The sequence below is a fragment of the Cuculus canorus genome, chromosome 12, assembly GCF_017976375.1.
Source record: "Cuculus canorus isolate bCucCan1 chromosome 12, bCucCan1.pri, whole genome shotgun sequence".
In the NCBI taxonomy this organism is placed as follows: domain Eukaryota; kingdom Metazoa; phylum Chordata; class Aves; order Cuculiformes; family Cuculidae; genus Cuculus; species Cuculus canorus.
This window is the reverse complement of record NC_071412.1, coordinates 3,192,710-3,218,650: the sequence shown is the minus strand read 5'-3', so window position 1 is coordinate 3,218,650 and position 25,941 is coordinate 3,192,710. Positions and strand designations below refer to the sequence as shown.

The following is a 25,941-nucleotide window of genomic DNA, read 5'->3' as shown; positions in this document are numbered from 1 at the left end:
TGGTTGGACTCGATGATCCAGTGGGTCCTTTCCAACCTGGTGATTCTATGATTTGCTTCAGACTGTTGTCAGACCTCTTGAAAATAAACTACAGCAAATCTGAAGAGCGCAATGTGAAAGCACTGACTCAAATTTTTGAGTGGAATCAGCAGGGTTGCCACAGCTGTTGGAATCTGGACAACCCCCCGAAAAAAAGTACCATGCTGACTTACAGGATCAGACATTAGGGAAAGCATTCACTAAGCACTCAGCCTATAACACAATAGTCTGAAAACTTTTAACACCAACAGCCAAACACTCTCATCTTCACGCTACGGTCAGATGCCAACACGCCCAGTCAATGGCTTTTGATAGCCATGATGTTCAGACTGCGAAGTCAGGAACTACTGACTTTAACAAGCTAAATTAAACTTGCACAAATCATGCATCCCCAATAATTCCTCCCTGGTTTTAATCTCTTCAACTATCTTTCTGTACATAGAAAAAAGATACAACTGTTTCTGTACATAGAAAAAAGGTACAACTGTAAAAAGACTACTGAAGAACCTCTTGTATGTTGAAGATCTTCTCAAAGATAGCTATCAGTACCTATTTTTAATAGATATTGCGGTTTTTCAGTTTTAGAATCACAGAATCATAGAATAGTTTGGGTTGGAAGGGACCTTAAAAATCATCCAGTTCCAAACTCCCTGCCATGGGCAGGGACACCCCACTGGATCAGGCTGCCCAAGGCCCATCCTGGACAACCTGTTCCAGAGCCTCATCATCCTCTCGGTGAAGAAATTCCTCCTTATGTCTAGCCTAAATCTGCCCCTCTCCAGTTTGTAGCCATTACCCCTCGCCCCATCCCCACAAGCCTTTGTAAACAGCCGCTCCCCAGCTTTCTTGTAGCCCCTTCAGGTATTGTAAGGTCTCCTCAGAGCCTTCTCCACGCCAAACAACCCCAACTCTCTCAGCCTGTCCTTGTATGGGACTTAGCGTGTTTTCCCCTTGTTTTCTTCACCTCTGATTTGCCCATTTTTTAACTTTTAACTATGCTACTGGAAATCTATATTCCCTCAGCCCAGAGAGGTGCGAGGGAATCTCTGATTTTTCTCTCCCACACAGACTGTAGCTTCTCCTTATGCTGTGGTAGCTGAAGCGTTTTATTTTATAAACATATTCTAGGTCACTGCTTTGCTAGATAATGTTTGCAAAGGACTGATCAGCACCCGTGGTACTTGTGGTGTTTCAGCAATGATACACTTCAACTTGGCTGTCATTTCTAAATCACTCTGTTTGAAACTTTCATCAAAAGTGGTGTGTGGGGCAGACTGTCAATCAGATCGTGTGGCTCTGGCTTGCGTAACGAGGGCCAGTGCCTCACTACTCTCATGGTCAAGAAATTCTTCTTTTTACTCTGGTAACAAAAAAACCCTAAACCATATTCCAGAGAAGGCTGTGGGATGACAGTGGGCAGAAGTCTAGATGTTCTGGGAAAAAAATATCTATGATCTAGTCCACTTTTTGGTGAAGGTAGTCTATTAAATACTATTAAGAAAACCTAACTGAGGCCTCACACGTGCATGATTAGTATCTAATTTCTTCAGGGGCAAGAATTTTGATGATCGTCGAGATGTGTCACGTTTTCACAAAGTTTTGGGTTCATAACTAGCATTACAAATTCGGTAAGAGAGCGAAAGAGGTGCGATCAGCAACTCGCCCGTGCAGCGAAAAACCCTGCAACCACCCAAAAAAGCAACCTCTCCTCCTCAAGGGTGCATAACACTCGATTTCAAATATTCTGAGAATGCCAGCACTGTTACCCAGGTCAGCTGATACCCTCATTTCAATTAACCTGAGATACTAATAAGTGAAAGTTAATTTGCTTTATTTTTAATTCTAGAGAAGGTGATAGTCTGTGCAGCTTTCCAGGAGGCTGCAAAGACCTCATTGGTCAGGAATTAAAAATCTGCAACTGCCTGGACAGCAATGAACTTTTAGTGCAATTCAAACCATCACAACAGTCATTTTACATGCCGAGATCTATTTGATCTGTGCAAATACTGAATAGCTTGATGGATGGAGGTTTTGTTCCTCTTTGTTTTCACACAATTTGAAGAATCACTAGGATCTAGGTGAGCAACATTTATTGTGTTACAGCAGATATTCTTGAAGATGCAAAAAGCCCAATGGGACTAATGAAACCAGAGCATTCAAACCTTGTTAGGTTTCCTCTCCACACATACACACAACTTGGAAAGTGGCTTTTGAAAACTGGGCCCACTTGAACACTGAAGTTTCAAATAACTTACTTGTTTGCTTACAAAATTTAAGTGTCTGCTTTCCCTCTCCCCTTCATTCAGCCACCCTGCCAGGCTTGCATTGCAGCTTTGAAGGCTACCAGAAACATCCAGTCACTGGACACCTTGTGGAAAAAAACAAGTTTATGACAATCCTAGATGCAAGACACTCACCCGAAACGCCAAAATAATACTATGACAGCAAGAAAAATAGTGGTGTAATCATAACATATCTGTTCAAAACAATTCTCCCTTCCCAAGGGAAAAAGTGAGTTCATGGATGACTGTGCCGTTGCTGGCACAGAGCGAAGGCAGGCATGGTGAGGGCCAGCAGGCAAAAGTCTCCCTGCACAGCACTGACCTCAAGTCACCCATCATCCCTGGCCTCCGCTCCAAGTTTATTGGTTGCACGTGTGTTTTGTAACACCCTGTACTGAGTATTCTTAGAACATACTTTCCAGAGAACCGAAGGGACAGGGCTCACCCCTCCACGACCACTTCTAACACAATCTCTCCAGCAGCAGCAGCATCCTGCTGCTCAAGATAAGCTAGCAGTTTACAGAACAGTAAAGGAGCCAGCCTCTATGTTTGCATACTCTAAAATCAGGTGACCTGTTAGTCAAGAGATAAAGCAATAAATTATTAGAAAAAACAAAACGCTACACTAAAAATCGTGTACACAAACAGCGTGTGAAGAACAAATTTTTATCCAGTCAAAGCTCAAGGCCCTCCACAGGCTCTTTTGTATTCTGTGCAAAAACAACTGACAAAAGCAAAGACAAACAAATAAAACCCAGCTTTATTCCCCCTTCAATAACTTGCAAATATATATTTAACCAAAAATACACAGCAAGAGAAAAAAAAAAAACATTAATTTGGGACTGGCAGAAAAGGTATTAACATCCAACACAAATATCCAATCAAACTCCATCAGAAGATGTCAAAATGACTTTACTTTTAGGCAAAATTACTCCAAGCTGCCTTCAGCTCAGAACTGCCAAGAAGTTGCTCTCTGCCTCACATCAGCTGCTAGCATAGTTCAGGCAACATTAAGGATTCGCCCACTTGTCAGGTTTAATAGATTTAATAACTTATTGCGAATGCTCAAGCTGAGCATCAGACAAAAGAGAAAGCAGCCCCACAAACATTACAGAATCCAAGTGCCTGACAGATGTACTTGTTTTGTCAACCCTTTCAGCTACCAGAAAGGTTATACAGAGATTTTCTGTTGGAAATCAATAAATAAAAATTTCATCACTATCAAGTGACAACATCGCGTAATATTGTTGGAGGAAGAGGATCTCTTTTTAAAAGATAAAGTGAGTGTAGAAGAGTGTAGTCAGAAAGATTTTAAGTGTATATTTAGGAAAATAAAACCATATTGGCTATTACTGTAAATGGCCATTTTTTTGCAATCACTTACCTTCAAGAACTAATAAAAAACATATCTGAGGGATTTTTAACACAGAACAATTTATTGTTACCATCTGAATTAGTGCCTGATCTTGAAAGGACTAGAATCTGGTCCAGGAATCCAGACAACAAGCAACCTGCCCTCTTTAACCACAGAACAGTGTGCAAACTGGGTTCACTGTATCCTTATTACTGGGTCGGATCCCTAGGAAAAAGCATTTAGCTTTCAGTGTAAGTTGGTTTTACTCTTGGCTATAGAAAAACACAGTCTGAACTCCCAAGATTTTCTTCAGAGATAAATTCTTCACAGTCCAAGCTGTGATGAAGCTGGAAACCGGCCCGGCCAGTGGGGACCTGTGGGCCGGGCACAGCCCATGTGAATGCTACCCTGGGTTCACCTAGGAGATGGCAGTGCCTTATCTGCCTGCTCAGGGAAGTGCCAGGGAAGTCTGCAGGATTTCTCATGGAATTCATCACCAAAACCAACCGTGAATTAGACACAGAAAGATTATGCTTCACCAGCATCCAGCCTTCTGAGGAAAGTACGTCTCATCGGTGTCTAACAGGAAACTGTATTTTCCTGTTGTCTTTTATGCCTGTCAGAACATTATCTTTCACAGCAAGCAAATAGCTTTTTTTTTTTTTTAAATAAACTTTCAAGATCTTCCATGACTCCCTACTATTCCCGTTGTCTCCCACTCCCTATTGCAGTGGACTTTCACTTCCAATTAGCCTCCAATTAATCACTTGTCCTTCCTCCCCCTCTGTGTTGTCCTATAGTCAGGAAGAACACACATGATGCCAAATGACTCCGCTTTCCAGCTTCTCTGTTACAGTGATAAAGGCTTGTTAGCCTGTATGCTGGGAGCACAGTTTATCGCTCTCATCAGTATTATCCCTTTGTTTCCTTAAAACCCTCTGTTGAAAGTCATCGATTTTGTGTTTGATACTTGCATAAGGTCTGAAGTGAGGAGTCTTTTGTTCCATGCTTGTATAATATTCAGTAAAACATTGCACCTGAATGTGTCTCTTAATCTGTATTCTTCAGGTAGGAACTCCAGGAATTTGCCTTCCTTCTCTTTAAAAGTATATTATGACAGAGTTATACACATAGAGGCTGAAGAATTCTTTGATCCATCTAGACAATCAAACACAGCAACAGGATACATTCTAGAAATATAGTTTGAGAATACAGTGCCTTGGTATTTATCTACATTAAGGACTGGCTTCTGCAAAGAAACCCCTGTCACAGTGTAAGACCCACAAGCATACACGGACCCCATAAAAACAGCACGAGCTGAAGAAACTATGTGTTCTTAACAGCACTCATACAACAGAGCTACAATGGGTTGTTTATTCTTTGAGAAGTGGCATGCACTCGGCAACATATGCAGGTCTGGTTCACAGCGTTCCCAGGGGACCAGATCAAAACCTGCTTCAGAAGCACTCCTCTCCAGTAGTTTCACTGCCATGAAGTTTACCCTACGTGAATACTCCTTCGGGTCTCCTAAAAAAAGAGATGTTGAACCTTCCGTTTTGAATTTAATAGGAAGAGGAACTGTAGAGTAACTTTGCTATAGCAGATGAGACAGATAGTACTTGGGGTCCTTCTGGTACTCAGTTCACAGCAGCCAAAGGCAAGCACCTTGGCAAAAAGAACACAACTTTGTGTTGTAGCGATATTTCTCCAGAATAATCTCTCAGTCTTCAACAACTGAATCAAAAGGGCAGCAAAGGTCCTACCCAGTCCAGTGGCAAACAGCTTCAACGCCCTCCACAGCCCCCCTGCTACAGACTTACACCGACCTACAGCAACACTCTCTGACTCCATCGAAGAGAGCAAACACCTGGCTGCAAGTCAGATTAAAGGCCAGCTCCATCCGATAAACTACAGGTTCTTCCTTGCTCCTCTATCCCATGCCCAGGTCAAATACACAGCGCTCCCAACCTCCTGCTCCCTTTCCCCCTTGCAACGCTATTCTAGCTGCAGTAGTTAATTTTCATGTTAAGTTAAATGAAAAGGATTCAGACAGATCTGCTCAGATTATAAATGTACATATTTAAACTAATGCTTTAAGTGCCAGGCATTTTGAGGTATACAATACTTCAAAATACAATACATCTTTTAGGAAGAACTCATAGGAACTAAAAGATGCAAGGCCTCTAGAAATTCATAGCCACATTCTCCAAGTTTACGTTTTCTCCTCCTGCAGCTGGTCAGCTTTGCCTTTTAAAATTTATTTTGATGTCATAAAGCCAACAAGTTAACTTCAGTTTCATAAACTTTGCTAAAACTGGAGAGGGGAAAAAGTGTTAGTTGCCATGGGAACAGTAAGGCGTCACTGGGTCAGGATGCAGAGAACTTCTCTTGTTGTGTCTGATCATTTGCATCAGAAGTTCAGCCATCTGTTATTAACTATTTAACAACAGTCCTGCTTGTTAGCACTGGTGCTGGCTATTTAACTTTGCAGAATCTATCTCCCCACCTTCAGCCCTTTTGTAAAGCTCCTAATTAACGTGGAAATCCATCTGAGGGCTCAGTAATCTTTCAGGTAGGATGAGCCCCATTAAACTCAGTCGATATTCTCCTATCTCATCAAGGAACAATAGACACACTTTTTGGTGCAGATACCACCCTCTGGAAGCAGCACCTTTATTGTTAGAGGCACCAATCTGAAAATAATTTCATCCAACAGTAGATGAAATGGCTGAACTGCAAGACAGGATACATCCCTCCCGTTTAATCATACTCCATCATACATTATCCTCTCAAGTTCCACAGCATCCCTTGACCTTCTATATCTCATCTTCTCAATACCGCAGAAGAAAACAGTTTGGTAATTTTATTTCAGAGTATGAACAGCATAGGCTTAACTCTGTGATATTCGCAAGGAAATACTGCCTTTTATCCTCCAAGAGAATCTGAACTATATTCTACTACTATCTGTATACATTAAGAAAATAAGAACATTATTCTCACATTTCCAAGCTTAAAATTTTGGAGTTAAAAGTCTTTCATATAATCTTGACCTCACTATCCTCATTGAAATCTGTACGACTTAAAGCAAAACATTGACCTTTTCTGAATCCAGCCCTGGGAGAGCAGGCCATGTTGCTCCTCACTCATCATGCTCTCAGAAGAAAGTGCGAGGCTATACAATGACAAAAGGGGAACAACAGGACTGCTTCTTTTATTGTTCCTAGAACTACTTCACAACGTAAAATAAAATCAGTACTGCTAGGAGTAAGAGGCCTTCAACAGGAACTCTTAGCTTCATTCACTTAACACCTTAAACACTGCATCACATACGCTAGGAACACTCTGTTCACAGCTACTGCCAGTAAAGCTCAGATGACCAAACTTATAAAGTAGAAGAAACATTTGAGAAGTATTGATGTGGGAATATGGAGAGTTGCAGACCATCAGAAGACTAATTCACACAGTATTTCCAGGCTAGTCTTTCATTCGGATGATGAGCAGACCAGCAACCTGTTACATGCACAAGTAATCTCAGCATGGCAAGACCTGGTGCAGAGGTAGCACTGGCAAAGATGCTTTCTCAGCTTCTACTAAGATGAGAGATTTGGGAGATACAACCACACGTGTAAGATAGATCTGATACAATGCAATGGTTTAGAGACCCATGTGAATAAGAACCCAGACAGTTCCGTTACTTCTGGCTCCAATGAACAAACAGCTTAGAAGCATCTGAAAAGGTTTTTCTTTCAGCATCTTCAAGAAGAGTCAGTAATACAGATACTCAATTTTACATGTGAAGACTTGGTGATACATTCTAGAAATACAGTTTGAGATGGTGAATTACATCCAGGGCAGCTGGCTATCAAACCATATCAACTCCAGAGCCTTGATTCAGCTCCAAGAAGATATGCAAACACTGATCACTCACCTAAGCCCAAGATAAATACAGTCACATTGGGAAAGAACTGTTAAGCACGTTTTCTACCTACACGTGAGGCACCTATTAATGCCACAGAGCTGCCTGGGTTCTTCTAATTTTTATTTCCCCAGTATAACAGAAAACCAAGAAAATGAGAAACATACCAAACTGTGCAAATGCATCATTAATAATAAAGCTTTTAAGAATATTCACAAGGAGAAGAGATAGAAACACTCAAGAATTCAAGATTTTTATTTTAATGGACATCATATTAAACATGAGATATATAGTTAGCAGGTTAAGGAGGAGCTAATACTCTTATAGCTTATTACAACATCATGTCAGTAAGAAATCACCCCTACAAGTTAGAAGCTTCTGCAGCACTACTGCTAGAAAAGAACTAGCTACCAGGGTACTTAAAAAAAGCACACAGGAAAAATTACAGTACTTGTTAGGAAGTGTCCCCAGGTGAGGAATGTGGATTAAGAATACCATTATTTTATCTGAAATAAAGACAAAGACAAAAGAAAAAGCCCAGAGCAAACTATTTTCATGACATCTGACCTCTTCTACTGGAGTTTCTTTCTGTATTCATCTTCTCTTTGTGCTTTCTTACTTCATCTCTCAGAACTTTGATGTTACCACCTGTTCATTGTCATCTAAGTGGTGGGTAATTTATCTTGTGGAACTTTGTCAGAGCACGTTTGACCACCCAAAATCCTCCTCCTAGCTAGCCAGCCTACCTCCAGCTTCGGCAGGTTTATTTCAGTTATTTGCAGTCCAAATTATTTGGAGGGTGGAGTGGAGGGAAAGGAGGAAGGCTAGCAGACCAAAGGCAGAGACCGTACTTCCTCAGAAACGCAAGGAGCTCTGAAAGAATGGAGAGGCAATTGATGATGGCGGAGCAGCATGAAGCTCCTCGGGTAATTTTTCCAGCGCTATTAACCTTCACCTACAAGGCCTGCCCTTAAGTGGTTAAACAGTAACCTGCAAAAGTAAAAAAGTTACAAAAGAGACAATAAATGCTTCTCATTTAAAATTTTCTGGGAGAATGGCCAGGCCCATAAAGTTGTTTTTAAAACTTTATTTGGGAGGATAAACGAGGACATTAAAACTCTCAAGCTGTGCCAAAGAGTGCTCATTTTAAAATGGACACCAGAGCCTACTACAGAATTTTGAATGCATAAAACAAAAGAACATCTTTGATAGTTTCAGAATTGAACTGTGTCAACACAGCACAATTCAGCTATTTAGAAGTTTCCACATTGTAAGTCATGTTATTAAGCTTTAATGGTCTTCTGGCACTCAAAAGAATAAAATGTTACGTAGGGTCAAAATTTAAAGGCCTGATGGAATTTCAGCCAAGAATCCAGTTTGCCTCTCTCTCCCCTAATATACAGCAATATTCTACATAGCAAAATGGCAGACATTAAATTAACATATTTAAAATTTAATATATACGATTATGAAATTTCACTTTGTCCTGTCAAAAATTCCTCACTACTTTATATAAAGCAGCGCTTCAGTGATTCAAAACAAATATACCCACACAAACCACAAGAGCACACTAGAGGAATTGTTCCTCCTCCTGTATCAGGAGGTGAATATCTGATGTCAGCAGGCTCACTCAAGCTACAGCTCCGGTACCTTTTGGAGGAATACCAATAAACTCTAGACCCAGGATGAAAATATATGCATGCACTTGGTTGGAACAACATTTGCATTTGCAGAGAATGAGTTTGCATATAAAGGCACAGATAACCCTCAACAGAGCGTTGAGTTTAGTATGCTATTTAATTAGCTTTAAATCATATAGAATAACCAGGTTGGAAAGGACCCACTGGATCATCGAGTCCAACCATTCCTAACACTCCCTAAACCATGCCCCTCAGCACCTCATCCACCCGTCCCTTAAACACCTCCAGGGAAGGCGACTCAACCACCTCCCTGGGCAGCCTCTGCCAGTGCCCAATGACCCTTTCCGTGAAAAATATTTTCCTGATGTCCAGCCTGAACCTCTGCTGGTGGAGCTTGAGGCCATTCCCCCTTGTCCTGTCCCCTGTCCCTTGGGAGAAGAGCCCAGCTCCCTCCTCTCCACAACCTCCTTTCAGGTAGTTGTAGAGAGCAATAAGGTCTCCCCTCAGCCTCCTCTTCTCCAGGCATGCATATAGTTGAGCAACCAGGAAGCTGCTAATTAAAAATACATATTTTTAGTTGCCCCCAAAGCTGACAGATTTGCATCAGCTTCGTTTGCCCTGAAACAAACAAGTACTGGCAAAGGGCTGATAATGCTTTCATGCATTGTTTCTAGCAGAAATCAAAATACTGTAATAGTTTCCTCCTGCTGGAGCAAAGGAAAAGAGAGAGAGAGAGAAACTTGACCTACATAACAAGGCACAGAAGAAACTCAGTTAAGCTTCAGGGTGGTTTGGGAAGAGGTTTGGTAACAATGAAGAGCCGAGCAGTTGCACAGGGCTACAGTAACCACAACCGGTGGCAGATTTGACTTCTAAGCAGATCTCTCCCTCCTAAGGCTTAAAAACACCCCCTCCTGCTCCAGCCCCTTTAATACTTCTGCCCTAACAACGTAATCCACTAACAGAGTTAATTTTCAGGCCGCCTATTAAGGGGAGGCTGCAAACGAATCCCGAAGCCCACCAGCCTCTGGCACAGGCGGGAGGGAAGGAGGAAAGGCTCGGCGGGCCCGTTTAGCTGAGGCGCCCCTGGGCAGCCCAGCGGCCCGCAGCGCTGACACAGACCCGCCGGAGGCTCCCCCACCGCCCCCTTCCCCTCCGTACGCACCTTCCCGGCGCCCCGGCAGCTCCCACAAAGGAGGCAGAGCCAGGGCGCGCACAGCAACAGCGCCGGGCGCCCATTGGCCGCCGCCCGCCCCGCGGGGCAGCGCCCAGAGCCGCCGGTGCGGCAGCTGAGGCGCGGGAGGGACGGCCTTCCTCGTAAAAATCACATTAATGACATTTCCCAACGCTAATGATCGTGCCCTCCCCTCGCGCATGCGCCGCGGCGCTTTAAGGAGCCCCAGGGCTGCAGAGCAGCCCCTGCGCTGCTTCTCGCCGCCCGGAAGGGTGAAGAGGAGGCTGAGGGGAGCCCTTAGTGCTCTCTACAGGACCTGAGGCTGTAACGAGGAGGGCGCTGGGCTCGTGTCCCAAGTGACAGGGGCAGGACAAGGGGGAACGGCCTCAAGGTGCGTCGGGGCAGGTGCAGACTGGACATCAGGAAAAACCTTACACAGAAAGGGTCATGGGGCACTGGAACAGCTGCCCAGGGAGGGGGTGGAGTCCCTGGAGGCAGCTAAAAGACGGGTAGACGGGGTGCTGAGGGACATGGTTTGGTGGCAGACAGGAATGGTTGGACTCACTCGATGATCCAAGAGGTCTTTTCCAACCTGGTGATTGTATGATTCTATATAAAGTTCAAAATAAGGGTTATCTTGACCTCTCATCTTTTTTGGCTCCTGAAGTGCTGGCCACGTGCTGGTCTTCAGCACCTTCATTGTTTTATTCCTTAAATATGACAAAACTACAACTTCTGGGTTCATGGATTTCTATGACTCGATCAGGCATCAGCACAGACAATGTGTTTACACAGCAGCTCACACTGGTTTGCTCAGGAGTTCAACAGGGGAAGCCCAGCTGTCCTCACCCCTGCAGTGGGACCCAGCCACATGCCGGCACCAGCACATCCATCACTTAGAGCATGGAAAACCTTCCCAGTACCCAGGCGTCGCAACAAAGTTCTCCAAGCTCACGCTCAGCCAGTTCTGAAGAACCAGCCCTGAGCAGCAACATACGTGAGGTGATGAATATGGACCCTGAGCTGAAAAAAACGACTGCTCATCCCCCCAACCAGTACGAGCTCACTTCCCACAGCGCTTTTCCGCTTGGTCCACTCGGAAGCAGCTCAGATGCCTCATCTCTCTAAACCTCACAGATACATGGTGGGGAGGAAAATGCCAGTACTGGCTTCTCCCTGCATTACTACGGTTCTTAAACCCCTGACTCCCTCCTCAGTGTTTTTGTGGGCACCTTTAGGGACTGATTTATGAAGTTGTTTCAAGAGAGTAGTCTCAAACTTGCATGCAGTATTCCAGGCGCAGTCTAAACAACATGTTGTCTGCATTAAACAACTTCATCCGGTTCTTACCTATTTACAAGAACCAAGTCAGAAGGCATTCATCATATTAACATAACTAGCACAAAAGAAAAACTCTTACCTCAGGTTAACCACACTACAAAACAAGGATAAAACTCTTGTTCTGTAGTTAGATACCATGAAGCCAAAAGTCCAGATCAAACTAGACTTCACATTTGAAACCCAGTAGTGCTCACTAACCCATTCGAGAGCACAGAAAACATGCTACTTGCTTCACAGAACAACTCTTCCCCACTCACATTTTATATAGCAGTATGATTTAGCTGTGGGGCTGCAAGAAAACATAGCCTATACAAGATCTTATCTGAGGAAGGCTGGATACTTTTTAGTAGCTGGCCCATTTAAAGACTGCAGATACAGATAGTGCCTTACGCAAAGCAGACCATTTCATTAGTCACTGCCGTTCAAGCTTCCTGTATACTCTCAGTTTGCTTTCAAGTATTTTTCTTTCATGGAACATTTACTTGTACAAAAACACCATAGTTTACACAGTTGTCTGAAAAAGCAATTTCAAGTTTTCTTAAGCAAGCAACCACGTAGCCTTTGAAAAAAGTACTCAGATGATTTTCTATGAAACAGTTATTCAGTACCTATGGGGGGGGAAGAGGAATATTTATCACATTGGTAAACACAGCATGTTTAAAAGTTTTGCTAGCAAGAGGCAGAGGCAACAACCCCAAGTCAATTCCCACGGGGGCTGGCAGAGACGGTACTCTGCAGCCACCAGCTGTTTTTATAGGCCAGCTAACAATGTTCTAGTGAGGAGCAGCTGCCTCCAGACGACAGGCATACTTACCCACCATAATGCTTTTCAACAGTCTCCCCACACTGGGCTACTGGAGTGCAACCAGAAAGATCCTTTTCATACCCGATATTCTTCAAATACAGTAAAAGTGGGACAGCACGTTGACACACCAGCATTTAATCTTACAGTCCTAAGCCAGCTGCAGGTATGTGGAGCTGAGCTCTGTGCCTGTTTGTGGAAGAACACCCCAGAAATGAATGCATTTGACATAATAAAATGCTAAATTTAGAAACTGCAATATTAGAAATTCAACCTAAAAACTATCTTGAAGCACCCTACTCCTTGGTAAGTTTGACCTCTTCCACAAATTCCAGCAGAGGCACAAGATATCTGTGATAACAGGACATTGCTAGCGTGACTGAATGTAAGAGAATACAGTAGTACATAGAGATATACATAGGATTGTATCTTAATCTGCATATTCCATCATCATAAAGTAGCTGCACTTAAAATACTACTAATACCCACGCGGTGTTAATGCTGTGCAAAATGATAAGTAATAAGAAAGATAAACAGACTGTATTTTAACCCACCTTCTGCCACAAACAGGATAATTTATTCAAATAAAAATAGATGAGGTCTTGATAAGAATGGATTTTATCCCAACATAAACTTTAGGAATAAGTAGTCCAGCACGTTCTGTAAAACACAAAATTGTAGCCAAGTGTGGTTCATCTCATTATCAAGTAAACTATGCATCAATTCAGAGGCACTTGCCCATAGACATAGTTGGCACCATCCCTACATGACAAAAAATGCCTGACTTCAGCCTTTGGAGGTCATGCCAAAGCACAGGATGTCTAGTAACGAGCTAGTTCAGAAAAACACTCCAGTTCAGATTCCAGCCCAGCCTCGTGCAGGAAGAGAGAGGTGTGCACGTGACACCTAAGGTGCCATGAAGTCACTTATGCTTTGCTCCTTCTGTTTACACAGCCTAGCTGTAGAGACAAGCTAAAACCACCACACTTCTACCAATGCATCTCTTGCTTGAAACAATCATTTTGTATAAAGTTATTAATTTGCAGAATATAAAAACACTAAGCACTCCCATGTACATAACCCTATTCCTCTTCTCTCTCCTCAGATGCTCAATTCCTCAAAATAAATCTGAGGTCAGTTCTCGATGCTGTGATGCATGTTAAAGAGCTGATGAGACAGACCACTCAGTCTTCCTCTTTCTGATGTTTAAACTCGAATTGCTTGAGTGAGAAAGACTACAGATAGTCTGCAGCACACCTAAAAAAGTTGAAAGCATCACATGCTAGCAGTTCCACCATGATTTTAAAACAAATCAGTGTGTATCATAAAGCTGCTCAAAACTTCATATCAGAAGCCTAACTGAGGATTGATACAGTCAGCTTAGAAAGTGTCACAAACTTTTATGAAAGGCCATTATATATTCTCAACATGAAGATAGGATGAAAGAACATACAATGCATATCAAGCATCATCACTTAACCTTTTCTCTCTAGTGGACCCAAATCACTTTCTCATAGAAACTCATTAATTCAGCGAGACTATCAGTAGGAAACATCCAGAGGCAGTACAATAATAGTCAGTTATGCCAATTTCACTGAAATTAATCCCTTGATGTAAAATGAGGCAGGTGTGTATTCTAGCAGTTTTACACTGATCCCCACTTTCAAATTTCTGTAGTACTATCAATTATTCCTCCTCTTTCAGCTTCATAAACTGGCTCCTTGGGTTTACTCATTCACTCTTTTAACAGCATGCACGCTCCCAAAGGGGATCTGCTCGTGGTAGCATGGTGCAGTTACACTGCAGGTGCTGCTAGGAGTGCAGTTATCATCACCCAGCCCTCTCCCCCAGTCCTAGTCCTCCAGATACTTTGTTTCTCATGGCTTTGCCACAGTAAACAAAATTTCTGGAGCCATTCAAATTGCATGTGCTCCAAAAGGAAGAAGCTGTTTCCCTTCAAAATAAGGCAAAATAAAGACATACTTTTCATTAAAAGGCATCTGAAGTAGGAAACCTTTCCTAGGAAACGTGTTTAAAGAGTTGTTCTTAAAGAACCATATAGCAGAGAAAAAAGTATTTACCTTTGAGCAACATGAGTGTTAAGATTTAGGTATCAATCCTTTTCACCTAACTGAGCATTCTCGGATCATATCGATCTAGGCGACTTTGCCTCTGTTCAGTTTCTACTGGTAGAAAATTCCTCTTTAACTCCAAATCACTGGAATATTTACTAAAGCTCTTCTCTTCCTGATGCATCTGTACTCTTCTACGTTACCTCCAACTCCAACTACTTCATCAGAATTAAAAGCCTGACTAAAAAAAGCTGTAAAAATAAAAAAAAGAGCAAGCAAATAGGATGTCTTACTTGGGCTGTGTTGCAATATTCAGAGCTAACAGGCAAAGAAAGTGTACTGATACTTGGGACTTCACAAAAAAACACACAAAAAAAATCAGCCAAACATAGCAAATTCACTCTGCTAACAGAGAAGTTATGCCTCCAGCAACCAGTCACAGTTTCCTCAGATATTACTCTTAACCACCCTCTCTGCCCCTCTACGTCTGCAAACAAAGCTTTCTACCAAACTTGCTGATCTGCCTGAAAGCATAAGCGAGCCACAGTTTGTTTCACTTACGTTGGGCTAGTGCCCTGGCAGGGAACCAAGGAGAACAATACCTGGCAGGGGTGAAGGGCTTCCCACCACTCTGAAAAAAGCGTGCTAAACCGCAGCAGCTCTTCCTGCACCTCTCCTCCTTCTTCCCCTGACCAGCAGAAGAAAATACCACCACCACCCACTGTGGTACTGACTGTACCGAGGACACAGGCTAACGCTCGCCATCCTTGACTCTTCCCTGAAGTCCTCTCTCTGTCCTTCCTTTCCTTTCCCCACTATACCAAATGAGAACAACATACTTGCACAGCACCCTGAGAAAGAAGCTTTATTTATTAGAGCACAGCAAAGTGTGGAACATGCCCTAGGAAAAGGAATCCCTGCATGCACAGAACTATTAAGAGGTTAAACTAGCATGAGCAGTCACCTGCTTGTAGTCTCACTAAGGAAGTTCACAGTCTAAAATGGACTTACTTACCAACAGGGTTCCCAGGGATCTTAACGGAAACAAATCACTAACTTCCCAGGATACACAATGTAAAACAGATGACATGGCACATGTGTAATCACAGATTCCTTATTTCAGATACAGTCTCTTTTTTTAGTACAACCAACTTGTTTTTTCCCTAGGAACAAAAAAGTCATACTTAGCAACGGGTCTGGGAAATGCACAGATCACTGCTAAGAGAAAAGTGTGGTTACTGGGTATGACATACCTGGACAGAGAGAGACCGCATGCTTTCCCACAAAATGAGAAATGGTCAAATCAAAGTAAACGTGTAGGGAGGAGCTGAAGAACTCCTTTTACTGATCTTAAAGAAACAAAGTTGTCCAGAAGACTTCTCAGACTTCATTCTTAACAAGGGTTCTTCCATTTAGAACACCCACAGAAGTATCATGAATATTTCACGTATGTGGAGAGTTTCCTTCCCAGCATGTTCATCTGCCTCTTCTGATTCATACACAGCTCTTCTCCAAATTACCCCTGAGAACTCATACTATACCATTACATCTTCGTGTTTTGAGTCAACGTAATGTAGTAATATCACCCCAGACTGGAACTTTATAAATAGTTTTGGTCCCAAAGCTAACATTAAAAGGTAATGCAACAATCACTAGTGAAAAGAACTAGTCAGGCCCATTAAAGAAAAAAAATATTAATACAAGCAAGTTAAATATAAAAATTTAATTTGGTCAGAATAACATTGAATTGTTAAGAACAGTTGGAGATTTTTCATGACTGTCTTACAACTCAATTATATTGTTTACGAGTAGCCTTCATAAAACCCTCTCTTCCAACCTTGGTAGTCACGCGTGCAGATCAAGAATAACTGCACATGGCTTCAGCTACGTGCTTATAGCTATATTCATCCCACCCTGCACGGGACCAGCAGAAAAGGGAACATGCAATGAATGTGAAGTCTTCTGAAGTCCAACCACATACCCAAGTCCAAGAGGTGCTCTTCTGGAGTTACACTCACCCGGGTTCAGACAACATTAATTGCCTAGTTACACGTGAAGTTTCTGTACTCGATAGTACAAAGGCAACCATGCAATTGTACTTCTAAACCAATTTAAACTCTAAAACTACCTTCTGTCCAAACATTAAATACAAATGACCTGCAAAGACTGAACAATTTACTACTGTCTTGAAAGACAATCATGTGAGACACCTTCAAAAATCTATGAAACATAAAAACCGTATCAGAATGTAAAAAGTAGATATTATAATCACACCTAAACTGCAAGACCTTACGGACTAGGAACAGCTAGTAACTGCCAGACTTATCCTAAACTTGTTTCTGATAGGATAAAAGGCTATGGCTATTTCACCACCGTTTAACAGCTGCTATTAGCAGGCATTTGTCAAAATAACAAAGACAGGTTTTGTAAACAGTGAAGTAGACAGACCAAGTTGTTTTAACAAATGTCATATAGCTGGTTTGTTCCCATCAGTTACTGTGTTTTCACAGAAGATTTCTAATTTTAATAAGCAGAATTTCATTTGGCAACAAGCTCCCATCTCTCATGAGAATCTATATTTATAAATGTTAGCTTATTTTTAAAAACATTTAGAAGCTGGCAGACCTCGTATCCAATAATAGTTTCAACACTGCCCTTAACAACTAAGCCGGAACGAATACACGTTTCAGCCCAGGGATCTGATCTGACATGCCAAAGTTTCTCACTTCAAGTCTAGAATAGGGTCAGAAGGGTCGAAGCCTGTGGGTTTGGCATACCCACAAGTCCCAAACCACCATCTAAATGCCATGCTAGCAGTATCTGTTTTAGCAACAAGAGCCCCTCTGAAGGCAGCTGGTATGGACAACACCAACCAACCAAAAAGAAAATGGCCAAGTTGTTACTAGAATGGTTTGTCCTCTTTCAGCAACAGGCACGCAGCGCAGGACTCTGCTGAACATGAATAAAAGCACACTTCCAACCCAAAAGAATGTACCTCGCTCAAGAGTTGCATAACAGGTAGGAAAGTTTTAACATTAGCAGGTATTTCAAACCAAAAGTTAAGATTTTTTTTTTTTTTTTTTAGTTCTACAGATGAATAGCATTATTTTTTTTTGGGAAAAAAAAAAGTTAACCACCTAAAAGCTAAGAATTCTTCCAAGTTATATTTTTGCAGTAGAAATTCAATAAAAGAGCACACATTCCCATTTCCTTAATGCAAGGACAAAGTTGCATTGAAAGAATCTAGACTGTACCCTCAATTAAGAAAAAAAAGGCTTATGTTCCTTTTCACCTACTCTCATCCACTGCAGCTACCTGTTATCAGGACAAATCTGCTCCCCACAAAGATTAGGGCTAGATAGCTTCATGCCTTATAAATGGAAACTGAGTGTAATATCCTGACCACCTGCCAGGTTGGTTGGTTTTTTATCCTGAACAGTTTTAGTTTTTCTTTCTTGTAAAGAATAAGCTGGTTTTATTTGAAAGTAATCCACATAGGAAAAGCTGACCCTCCCCACCCTTTCCTGCCCGTCAGAGCCAGCCTCCCTCTCCACACGCACCTTCTCGCACGTGCCCCTGCCTGGTGGAGCATGTTTGCTAGCACGGCTTCCTCCGGGGCCAGGGACCAGCGTCACCTCCAGCTCATTATCACCCAACCTGCACTTACCTGTGGCAACCAAGCCCGAAGCATTGCCTAAACACTTTTGGAGTGACAGCTCCACTAAGCAGGAAGCACCTCATTTCCAGTTTATTACTTTGTTTACCAGCTACATCATTCCACCACCAAAAAGTTTAAGTGCTTTGTGACATTTCACTGAGAAGATGAAAATTAAAATGTCTGTATCACTGTGCAATACCGGACATTAAAATACCATTCATCCTTTTTCAAAAGATTCTTCTGGATCTGCACGCTCTGTAGCACATGATCTTTGCTAAGAAGTTTTCCACAAAATCTTTCAGGGCACAAAACTAAGTCTTGATTTTAAAAACAAAGACCTTATCCAGGTCTCCTCATTTCACAACCAACTCCACGACTCCTAAACACACTGGTTCAACTCACTTCCCCTCAATTCCACCCCTCCTCATCCTTCCTCCTAAGAACTTGAAGAAAAGCATCCAATCAGCTGTTCATTAATCACATCCAGAGATCCTTCAGCTCTGTTTCCAACAGGAGGTAGTAAACAGACTTCAGCTGAACCCAAAGAGCTAGCTCTTTCCAACCAAACCACCAAAGAGGGTGGAAGAAAGTCTCTTAACCCAGTTACTACAAACAGACCCGGAGGCACATATCTGAGTTTGACTTGCAAATAAGGAAGGAGAAGAGAAAAAGCAATCTTCAGACCGATTGTTCCTCTCTTGTAGACAGAAAGCCACTTCTTTAAGTTAGGATAATCTCAAGGATGGAATTAATACTTCAGAAAGTAAGAGACAACTGCTTTTTGCTTAATTTGTAAGTGAAAGCAGAATAGAAAACAGAGAACACAGAGCACAGGAATAAACAAAGCAGGGTAATAAAAAAGTAAGAAAAGTCTAGTATAAGGTGATAAAAAACAGCCAGCATGCATTTAGCCCGTCTTCCTTCTTTAAATGATCATTTATGCAGTGAGGGGGAGGGAGGAGGAAGGAACAGCAACTCTGAGCTATTCAGATTATAGTAAGACTTTTGATGTCTTGTAACGTTCCCACAGTAAAACATGACTGTACTGTAGGTTCATCTAAACAACAAGACTTTTTCCAGTTGTGCACCAAGGGTACTCAAAGAGTACATAATAAGCCTTCCGAGTTTGGCAGTAAGATATCACCCTGCCATTATGCAATGTTTTCATTAACTCCGATGGTGAAACAGTGTGTTTATACAGTTTATGAACGAAGCTGAACTGGAAGAGTTTGCCAGCACTCTGCTACAAAGTCTAGTTCTGTCTCCCAAGCTCAATAAACTGGCGAAGCGATCAGAAGTCATTAGAACGAAGTTCAATAGAAGCAAGAGCAAAGCTCTGTACTTCAGAAAAGAGACAGTGGTCTAAACACGCAACACGAAGCAGCTGACCAGGCAGCTGTGCTGCAGAAACTAAATTGCAACGGCATCATGGATCAAAGCTAGGTAAGCTGATATGTTGTTACTGCAGAAAGAGAAAAAAAAACAAAACTCAAGCGTGTCTCCAAAAACATCTTACTCAAGAGAAACCATTCTTCACACTGGCACTGGCAAAGCCTCAGCTGAAGCATCGTGACCGCTGTATTTTAAGATGCTTTGACACTTCACTTAGAGAATGGCAGTCGAGGAAAGGTAAAGCCAAGCAGCAGCCATCAGTATTTCAGTTACTGCATTCCCCAGACCCAGAAAAGAAGCGGTTACGTGAATGTGCTTAGAGCAACCTCTGCCCTTCCATGCTGACACCCCACCTGCTGGGCAAATCCCAAGTGGTGCTCATGAGACACATCCAGTGAACACCCTGTGCCTCTGCAAGTCCACGTTTTTGCCTGCACTTCCAAACCTCTCACCCACACTTGCAAAACTGCTCCACAGGTCCGCTATGCAGCCCTCCACATTCCATGCTGCTCTCACATACTGCATCTGCATGTCTATATCTGCAATTTTCAAACTTTCCCTATTGCCTCCTTTAGGGAGGCAAGTACCTTAGGGCCAAATTTCCCTTTTTTAATTCATTTATGCTCACTCCTCTCACCTCCTTTACTTGAAATATTCTGTAACATTTTCCACTGCTAAAAAAGTGGTTGCACATTTGGACCTCTCGTTTCTTCTCCTGCACCACCTATTTTTGCTGCAGATAACAATCTTATTGGTACTATGACAAAGGCTGAACCATACCTTCTTCCAACATGTCTGGGCATCACAATCTTATTAATTATAGTTTTAAGCTTAATTCTAACTACAAAAACTACATCTCTCTGTTCCAAATGATTCTGGTACAATTAGTTTCACGAATGAAAAAAAACCCAAACATTTCAAGTCCTTTTAAGTCTGTTTCTTTGTGTTTCTTTGGTGTGTGGATTTGCAGTCTTCTTGGCATTTTCAGTCTGCAGAAAAGCGAAGACTGTGGTCTGCTTCTCCCCTGTCCTTTGCTTTTAATCTGCGATGATTGGAAGCAGGTGACTGCACACTTGACTGCTTGTATCCTGTGGTGCAGCTGCTCTGCAGAAAGCAGCACATGCAAACATTTGCATGATTCGTGCCTCCTAAGAGTCTCCGTGGGCCTCATGTGGCATTTAGGCAGCACTGTCAAAACCCTCTTTGTGCACAGTATTGCTCTATTACATTAGCACACAGTTAAGCTGGAGGTATTTACTAAAATGGCTGGAGATACTCTCCAATGTTTGGCAAGATCCATAATTTATTTCAAGATTTTTGTTAATTATCTTAAAAGACTTTAAAAGCATTACTTCTGAAGGATTTCACCCAGTCTGTGTAGACATTTTTCAATGAATAGAATCACAATTTATTAATGGTCAACTTAGAGAGAAAAAAACCAACCACGCCAACCTAGTAACTTGCTTTCTTTATAAATTTTGTTCCCTCTACGCCAGATTAAAAAGGCATCTGATCATTTACCATACAGCAACTAAAAATGTTTCCAATGTTCTAACTTTTTCTGCCTATAAACTAAAGAAAAGAATACATAAAGGTCATCCAGAGGTTTTGAACTGCTACAGCAGAACATTTTAAAGCTGCAAACATTGACTTGGGCTTTAACTGGCCGTTTCGAAATTTCATTTCACCTTGACAATAAACAGTTTTCAAGCTTCAGGATCTGGTATTAAAATCTAAAGAGATTCTAAGAACAGCCCACCTTCCTGCAATCAATCAGGTGAAGGTTTAAGCAATTAAGAAATGAGGAAAGCAAAGAGAAAAGCTCATTTCAAATCCCTAGTACTTAAACCCCATTAATTTATGCATACGTCTATGATGATTTCTGTACTATCTGTACTATCGTCACACCATATAATCCTTACAGCATATAAAGAGTGGTCATTTATGCGGTGTCACCATTAGCAAACATGTCATTAACAAACCTAATTAAGATGTGTATGTCATGTAAGTGCTGGCACTTAACAGACGGATATCTAAGCTGTATTAAAGTGTTTTTCAAATCACCAAAGTGATTATAACACAAAAAGAATGTGTTTTAAAAACTGAAAGCAACCAGGCGAACAACAGAATCACCAAAACTCTAAGAAACCCGAATATCTAAGCAACAATTTTGGTTTTAATTAACACTGAGAGTTCTATGATGAGTGCTTATAAGATTTGTTAAAAAAAATAGCCTTGCTTCAGCTATCAGGAATCAATAATCACTGCTCGTGTGGATCAAAATAGAAGTCATGACATATTTCCAACTCTAGGGGCATCAGCAGCTGTTGCTATACCGCAAAAGAGCCGGAGCGCTATAGACATATACGTAGACAGTCGGCTTTATTCTCCTTTAAGCCCAGATGTCAGCGATCCGGAGAAGATGCAACCAAACGGTCGTGAAAAATGAGCGTTCCAGCACGCCCGTGACGATACGGCGCCCTTTATAACCGGAACAAAAAGCACTGTCAGGTTATGAAACGACACAGGGGGAAGTTGGGGGTTATTTTCAGGCTGTTGTTCAGCTGCGTTTTGCCGGTGTGTCCCCGCAGCCCTGCGCTCCGCACACACCGAACCGCTCCCGAGCGAAAGCCCTTCTCGCCCGGACAATGGGAGGCCGCGGGCGGGACCGGGCGGCTCCGAACCCCGCACCTCCCGGCGGGCACCGGCGGTAAAGGGGCAACCCCGAAACGAAACACTGGGGGATCCGGGATCCCAGAGACAAAACGAAGCAAAAACAAACAGCGGAATGAAGCGTTTACCTCGTTCCGGCTTCATCGTCGCCGCTCTCGCAGGGAGCCGAGACGCCCCGCCGCTCCCAGCCGGCCCCGGGAAGGGGTTCGCGGTGTCCGAGCCCGGGGCTGGGCCGGGCCGTCCTCCGGTGACACGGCGGGGCTATTTATAACCTGCCGGGGAAAGAATCCCAACAACAACAGACCTCGGCTCACCCGCGCCGCTCTGAGTCACAGCGCGGCGGCTCCGCAGTCCCCTCCCTCCCCGACGGCCCCGAGGAGGGCAGGGAGAGCCGCCCCAGCTCCGCCCGCCCGAGCCGGGCACGGAGCGCGTGTCCCCCCCGGCTCCGCCCCGAGGAGGAGGGCATAGCGCGCCCCCGCCCTGCGCGTGGAGCCCACGTGACCCGCGCCGGCCAATGCCCCGCGCGCGTGCTTCCGGCCCAGCCGAACGGTTGCCATGGCGACGGCGCCGCGGCCGGTACGGGCCCTGACAGCGGGGCCGGACTGGGCGCCCTCCGCTCTGCGTTCCCTGCGCCTCTCCCCGGCCTCTCGCCCGTCTCTGTGCTCGCTCCAAGGCCCGCCCGGGGCGGTGGCTTTGGCCATGCTGAGCAGGAGTCGCAGCCGCCCCCCCTCCCGCAGGACTGCGTTACCTGCCGGGGCCGGGGCTGCTGCAGGGGTTGGTGACTGCGTGTGTTTTCGGTGTCACCGGCTCTGCTGAGGCTCCAGGGGCTGCAGTGTCACGGGTGGGAGGGGCAGGGTAGGGTCACAGAATAGAATAGGTTGCGTTGGAAGGGACCGTAAAGATCAACCCCTCTGCCATGGGCAGGGACACCTCCCACTGGCTCAGGCTGCCCAAGGCCCATCCAACCTGGCCTGGAACCCCTCCAGGGATGGGGCAGCCACAGCTTCCCTGGGCAGCCTGGGCCATAGAGTCTTGTGAGACCTCTTGTAGGGTATCGTGTCCAGTTATGGAATCCTCAACATAAGGAGGAGATGGAGCTGTTGGAACGGGTCCAGAGGAGGCTGCAAAGATGATCGGAGGGCTGGAGCACTTCCTATACAAGGACAGGCTGAGAGAGTTGGGGTTGTTCAGCCTGGAGAAGAGAAGGCTCCGAGGAGACCTTAGAGCAGCTTCCAGTACCTGAAGGGGCTACAAGAAAGCTGAAGAGGGGCTGTTCACAAAGGCCTGTGGTGATAGGACGAGGGGAAATGGCTATAAACTGGACAGGGGCAGATTTAGACTAGACATGGGGAGGAATTTCTTCACTCTGAGAGTAGTGAGGCCCTGTCCCAGGTTGCCCAGGGAAGCTGTGACTGCCCCATCCCTGGAGGTGTTCAAGGCCAGGTTGGAGGACACCAGGAGGTGTCTCTGCCCATGGCAGGGGGTTGGAACTAGATGGTCTTTAAGGTCCCTTCCAACCCAAACTATTCTGTGATTCTAATTCTCTCCTTCAGTTATCAGCTGTTCATCATTACATCAGGAGGGTGCTTCACAGAATAAACCGTCTGGTAAACACCTCTCATTTCAGTCATACCCTGAAATACATAGGCAAGTAGGAGGGTATCACATGCAGTGCTTTGATATTGCACTTATGAGTACATGAGTGTCACTTCTATTGCTGTGTGACTGCTGTAGATGCGGTCAGTAATTACAGACCTCAGGTCTCTGCCGGATGCAATATAATTGCAAATGAGGCAATCTGAAATTATAAAAGGAGGAATTTGACTGAGCAATACGTACTGTGGATGTATGTAAATGTGAAGCTCGGTGTGACTACACTGGGCGTGATTCAGCCACCTGTCAGAGCCTCCTACCAGTGACAGTCATACTAATGAAAAGTCACATCCTTTAGACCACTAATTGTTGCTCTAAGACATTGTAAATTAGTTTGTAGCTTGTTCTAATATTGGTTTCACAGTCAAAATCAAATCTTCCTTTCTATTGTTTAACTAAAACCCTATCTATTTAACAGTTAAGCTTTATATAGTATTTTTTAATAGTTTGAAATCTTAATCTAACTTTGGTGCTTTTAACAGCTCACCAGACACAAATAGGCCCAACTTCCAAGAGACCGTCTTCTCAAAGCACTTTTTTTCCATAGTGTTGTCTTAATTAATGAGCCAAATAGTAAGTGTATGGTTTTCCATTCTTAGGAGTTCAAGCCAATGGGAAATGTAGGTAACAGCCTGAAAAACACTTGTTATAAAAAAAAAAGTTCTAAGGGATATGTCAAGAATAAGCTAGGTGTGGTGGACAGTCCTACCCTACGTGACTGCATAGGAGATTTCAGGGCCAGCTTCCCCTCTTCAGTCAGACCACTTCTGAACCCAGAGAGCAATGGTTATGTGCGAGATAGATGCTTCAGGTCCTGCTTTACTTCAGACAAAGGAGGGTGGTTTCCCTTTTGACCACAGAGATATACAACAGATCTGAAAGAAAGAAGAACAGAAAACTGAGAATCATTAGAGGGATCCAATTACATGATATTTAATGTATAATACTAAAACCAAAATAAAGATAAACATCACAAACAAATTTGTGGACTCATTTTGGATAAAATGGCTAAAAATAGCCTTGAACTCATACCTTTCTTCCCAGTCACCATCTAAATGATGAGCACTGCATGAATACACAAAGAAAATATGGCGTGAGGGGCTTTGACCATGGGAAGTCACCTACACATACATGGAAATTTTTTGAGAACAATGACAATACTGAAATGTATTTCTGACCTCAGAAGCTGAACATTAAGTTAAAACATCTGAAAAGCATGACCAGAAAAACATCACACAAAAGCAAGATTAGCTCAAAACCACTAACGGAAGTTTAACTGCCCTCCTATTGCCAAGGTGAGCCCAACATGTACTCCTGGGAGCACAAGCAGGGACAAAATCGTGTTTCTGATCAGTTTGCATCTCATGGTTGATTAAATTTGGTGTCTAGACAGGCGAGAGCCTCAGCTGCAGAATCCGTGCAGTCACAGCAGTTCTCACACATGCAGGCTCTGCTGTTGAAAAGTGAGTTTCAGCGGTGGCCTCTTTCTCGGTGAAAACCTTAATAAGGCCACTCTACCTCCTCCTTTTCCAGAAGTTCGTCAGACCCATTTTCCCTTATGAACACTACCCAGGTGTGAAGCTTGGCTGAAACTGGCCACTGACTTTTAAAAGATCTCCCACTCCGAGCAGCATGACACAGCGTTCAACTACACAAAGTTGTTTGTTTTTTTTTTACCGAAATCAAGATAAATGTACGTCTGTGTTTTCTTTCACAACTTCAGCACTTTACATTTTTTGTATGGTCTCTGCAACCAGGAACAGCATGTATTTTAGGTTATATCCTCAAGTGCATTTTCAGCTTTAGCTGTCAAAGAAGGGATGTCTGCTGCAGCAGATCAAGATTCCTGTGATTCCTGGAGACAATTACTGCTTGTTAAGTGACGTGGCACAAGTGCTTTTGACATGGTTGACACCTCTGTGGTGTAAAACCACCACACAAGGGA

General features: G+C 43.3%; 1 protein-coding gene across 4 annotated transcripts in view; it reads right to left on the bottom strand.

The window, feature by feature from the left end:
* The window catches only part of ATOSA (atos homolog A), a 54,464-nt gene extending 31,693 nt beyond the window's left edge, over nt 1-22,771 (bottom strand). The window contains exons 1-2 of one of the 4 annotated variants that reach the window (XM_054078195.1): nt 12,561-12,615; nt 2,295-2,407 (exon numbers count right to left, since the gene is read on the bottom strand). Coding sequence is in view for 3 of the 4 variants with exons in the window: in XM_054078193.1 (XP_053934168.1) it covers nt 10,397-10,607 (211 nt within the window). In the remaining variant the exon portion in view is untranslated. Of the gene's footprint in view, nt 1-2,294; nt 2,408-10,396; nt 10,757-12,560; nt 12,704-22,471 lie in introns of those variants that run through there. The other 3 variants (XM_054078196.1, XM_054078197.1, XM_054078193.1) reach the window with 3 other exon arrangements.
* Nucleotides 22,772-25,941: the final 3,170 nt, after the last annotated feature.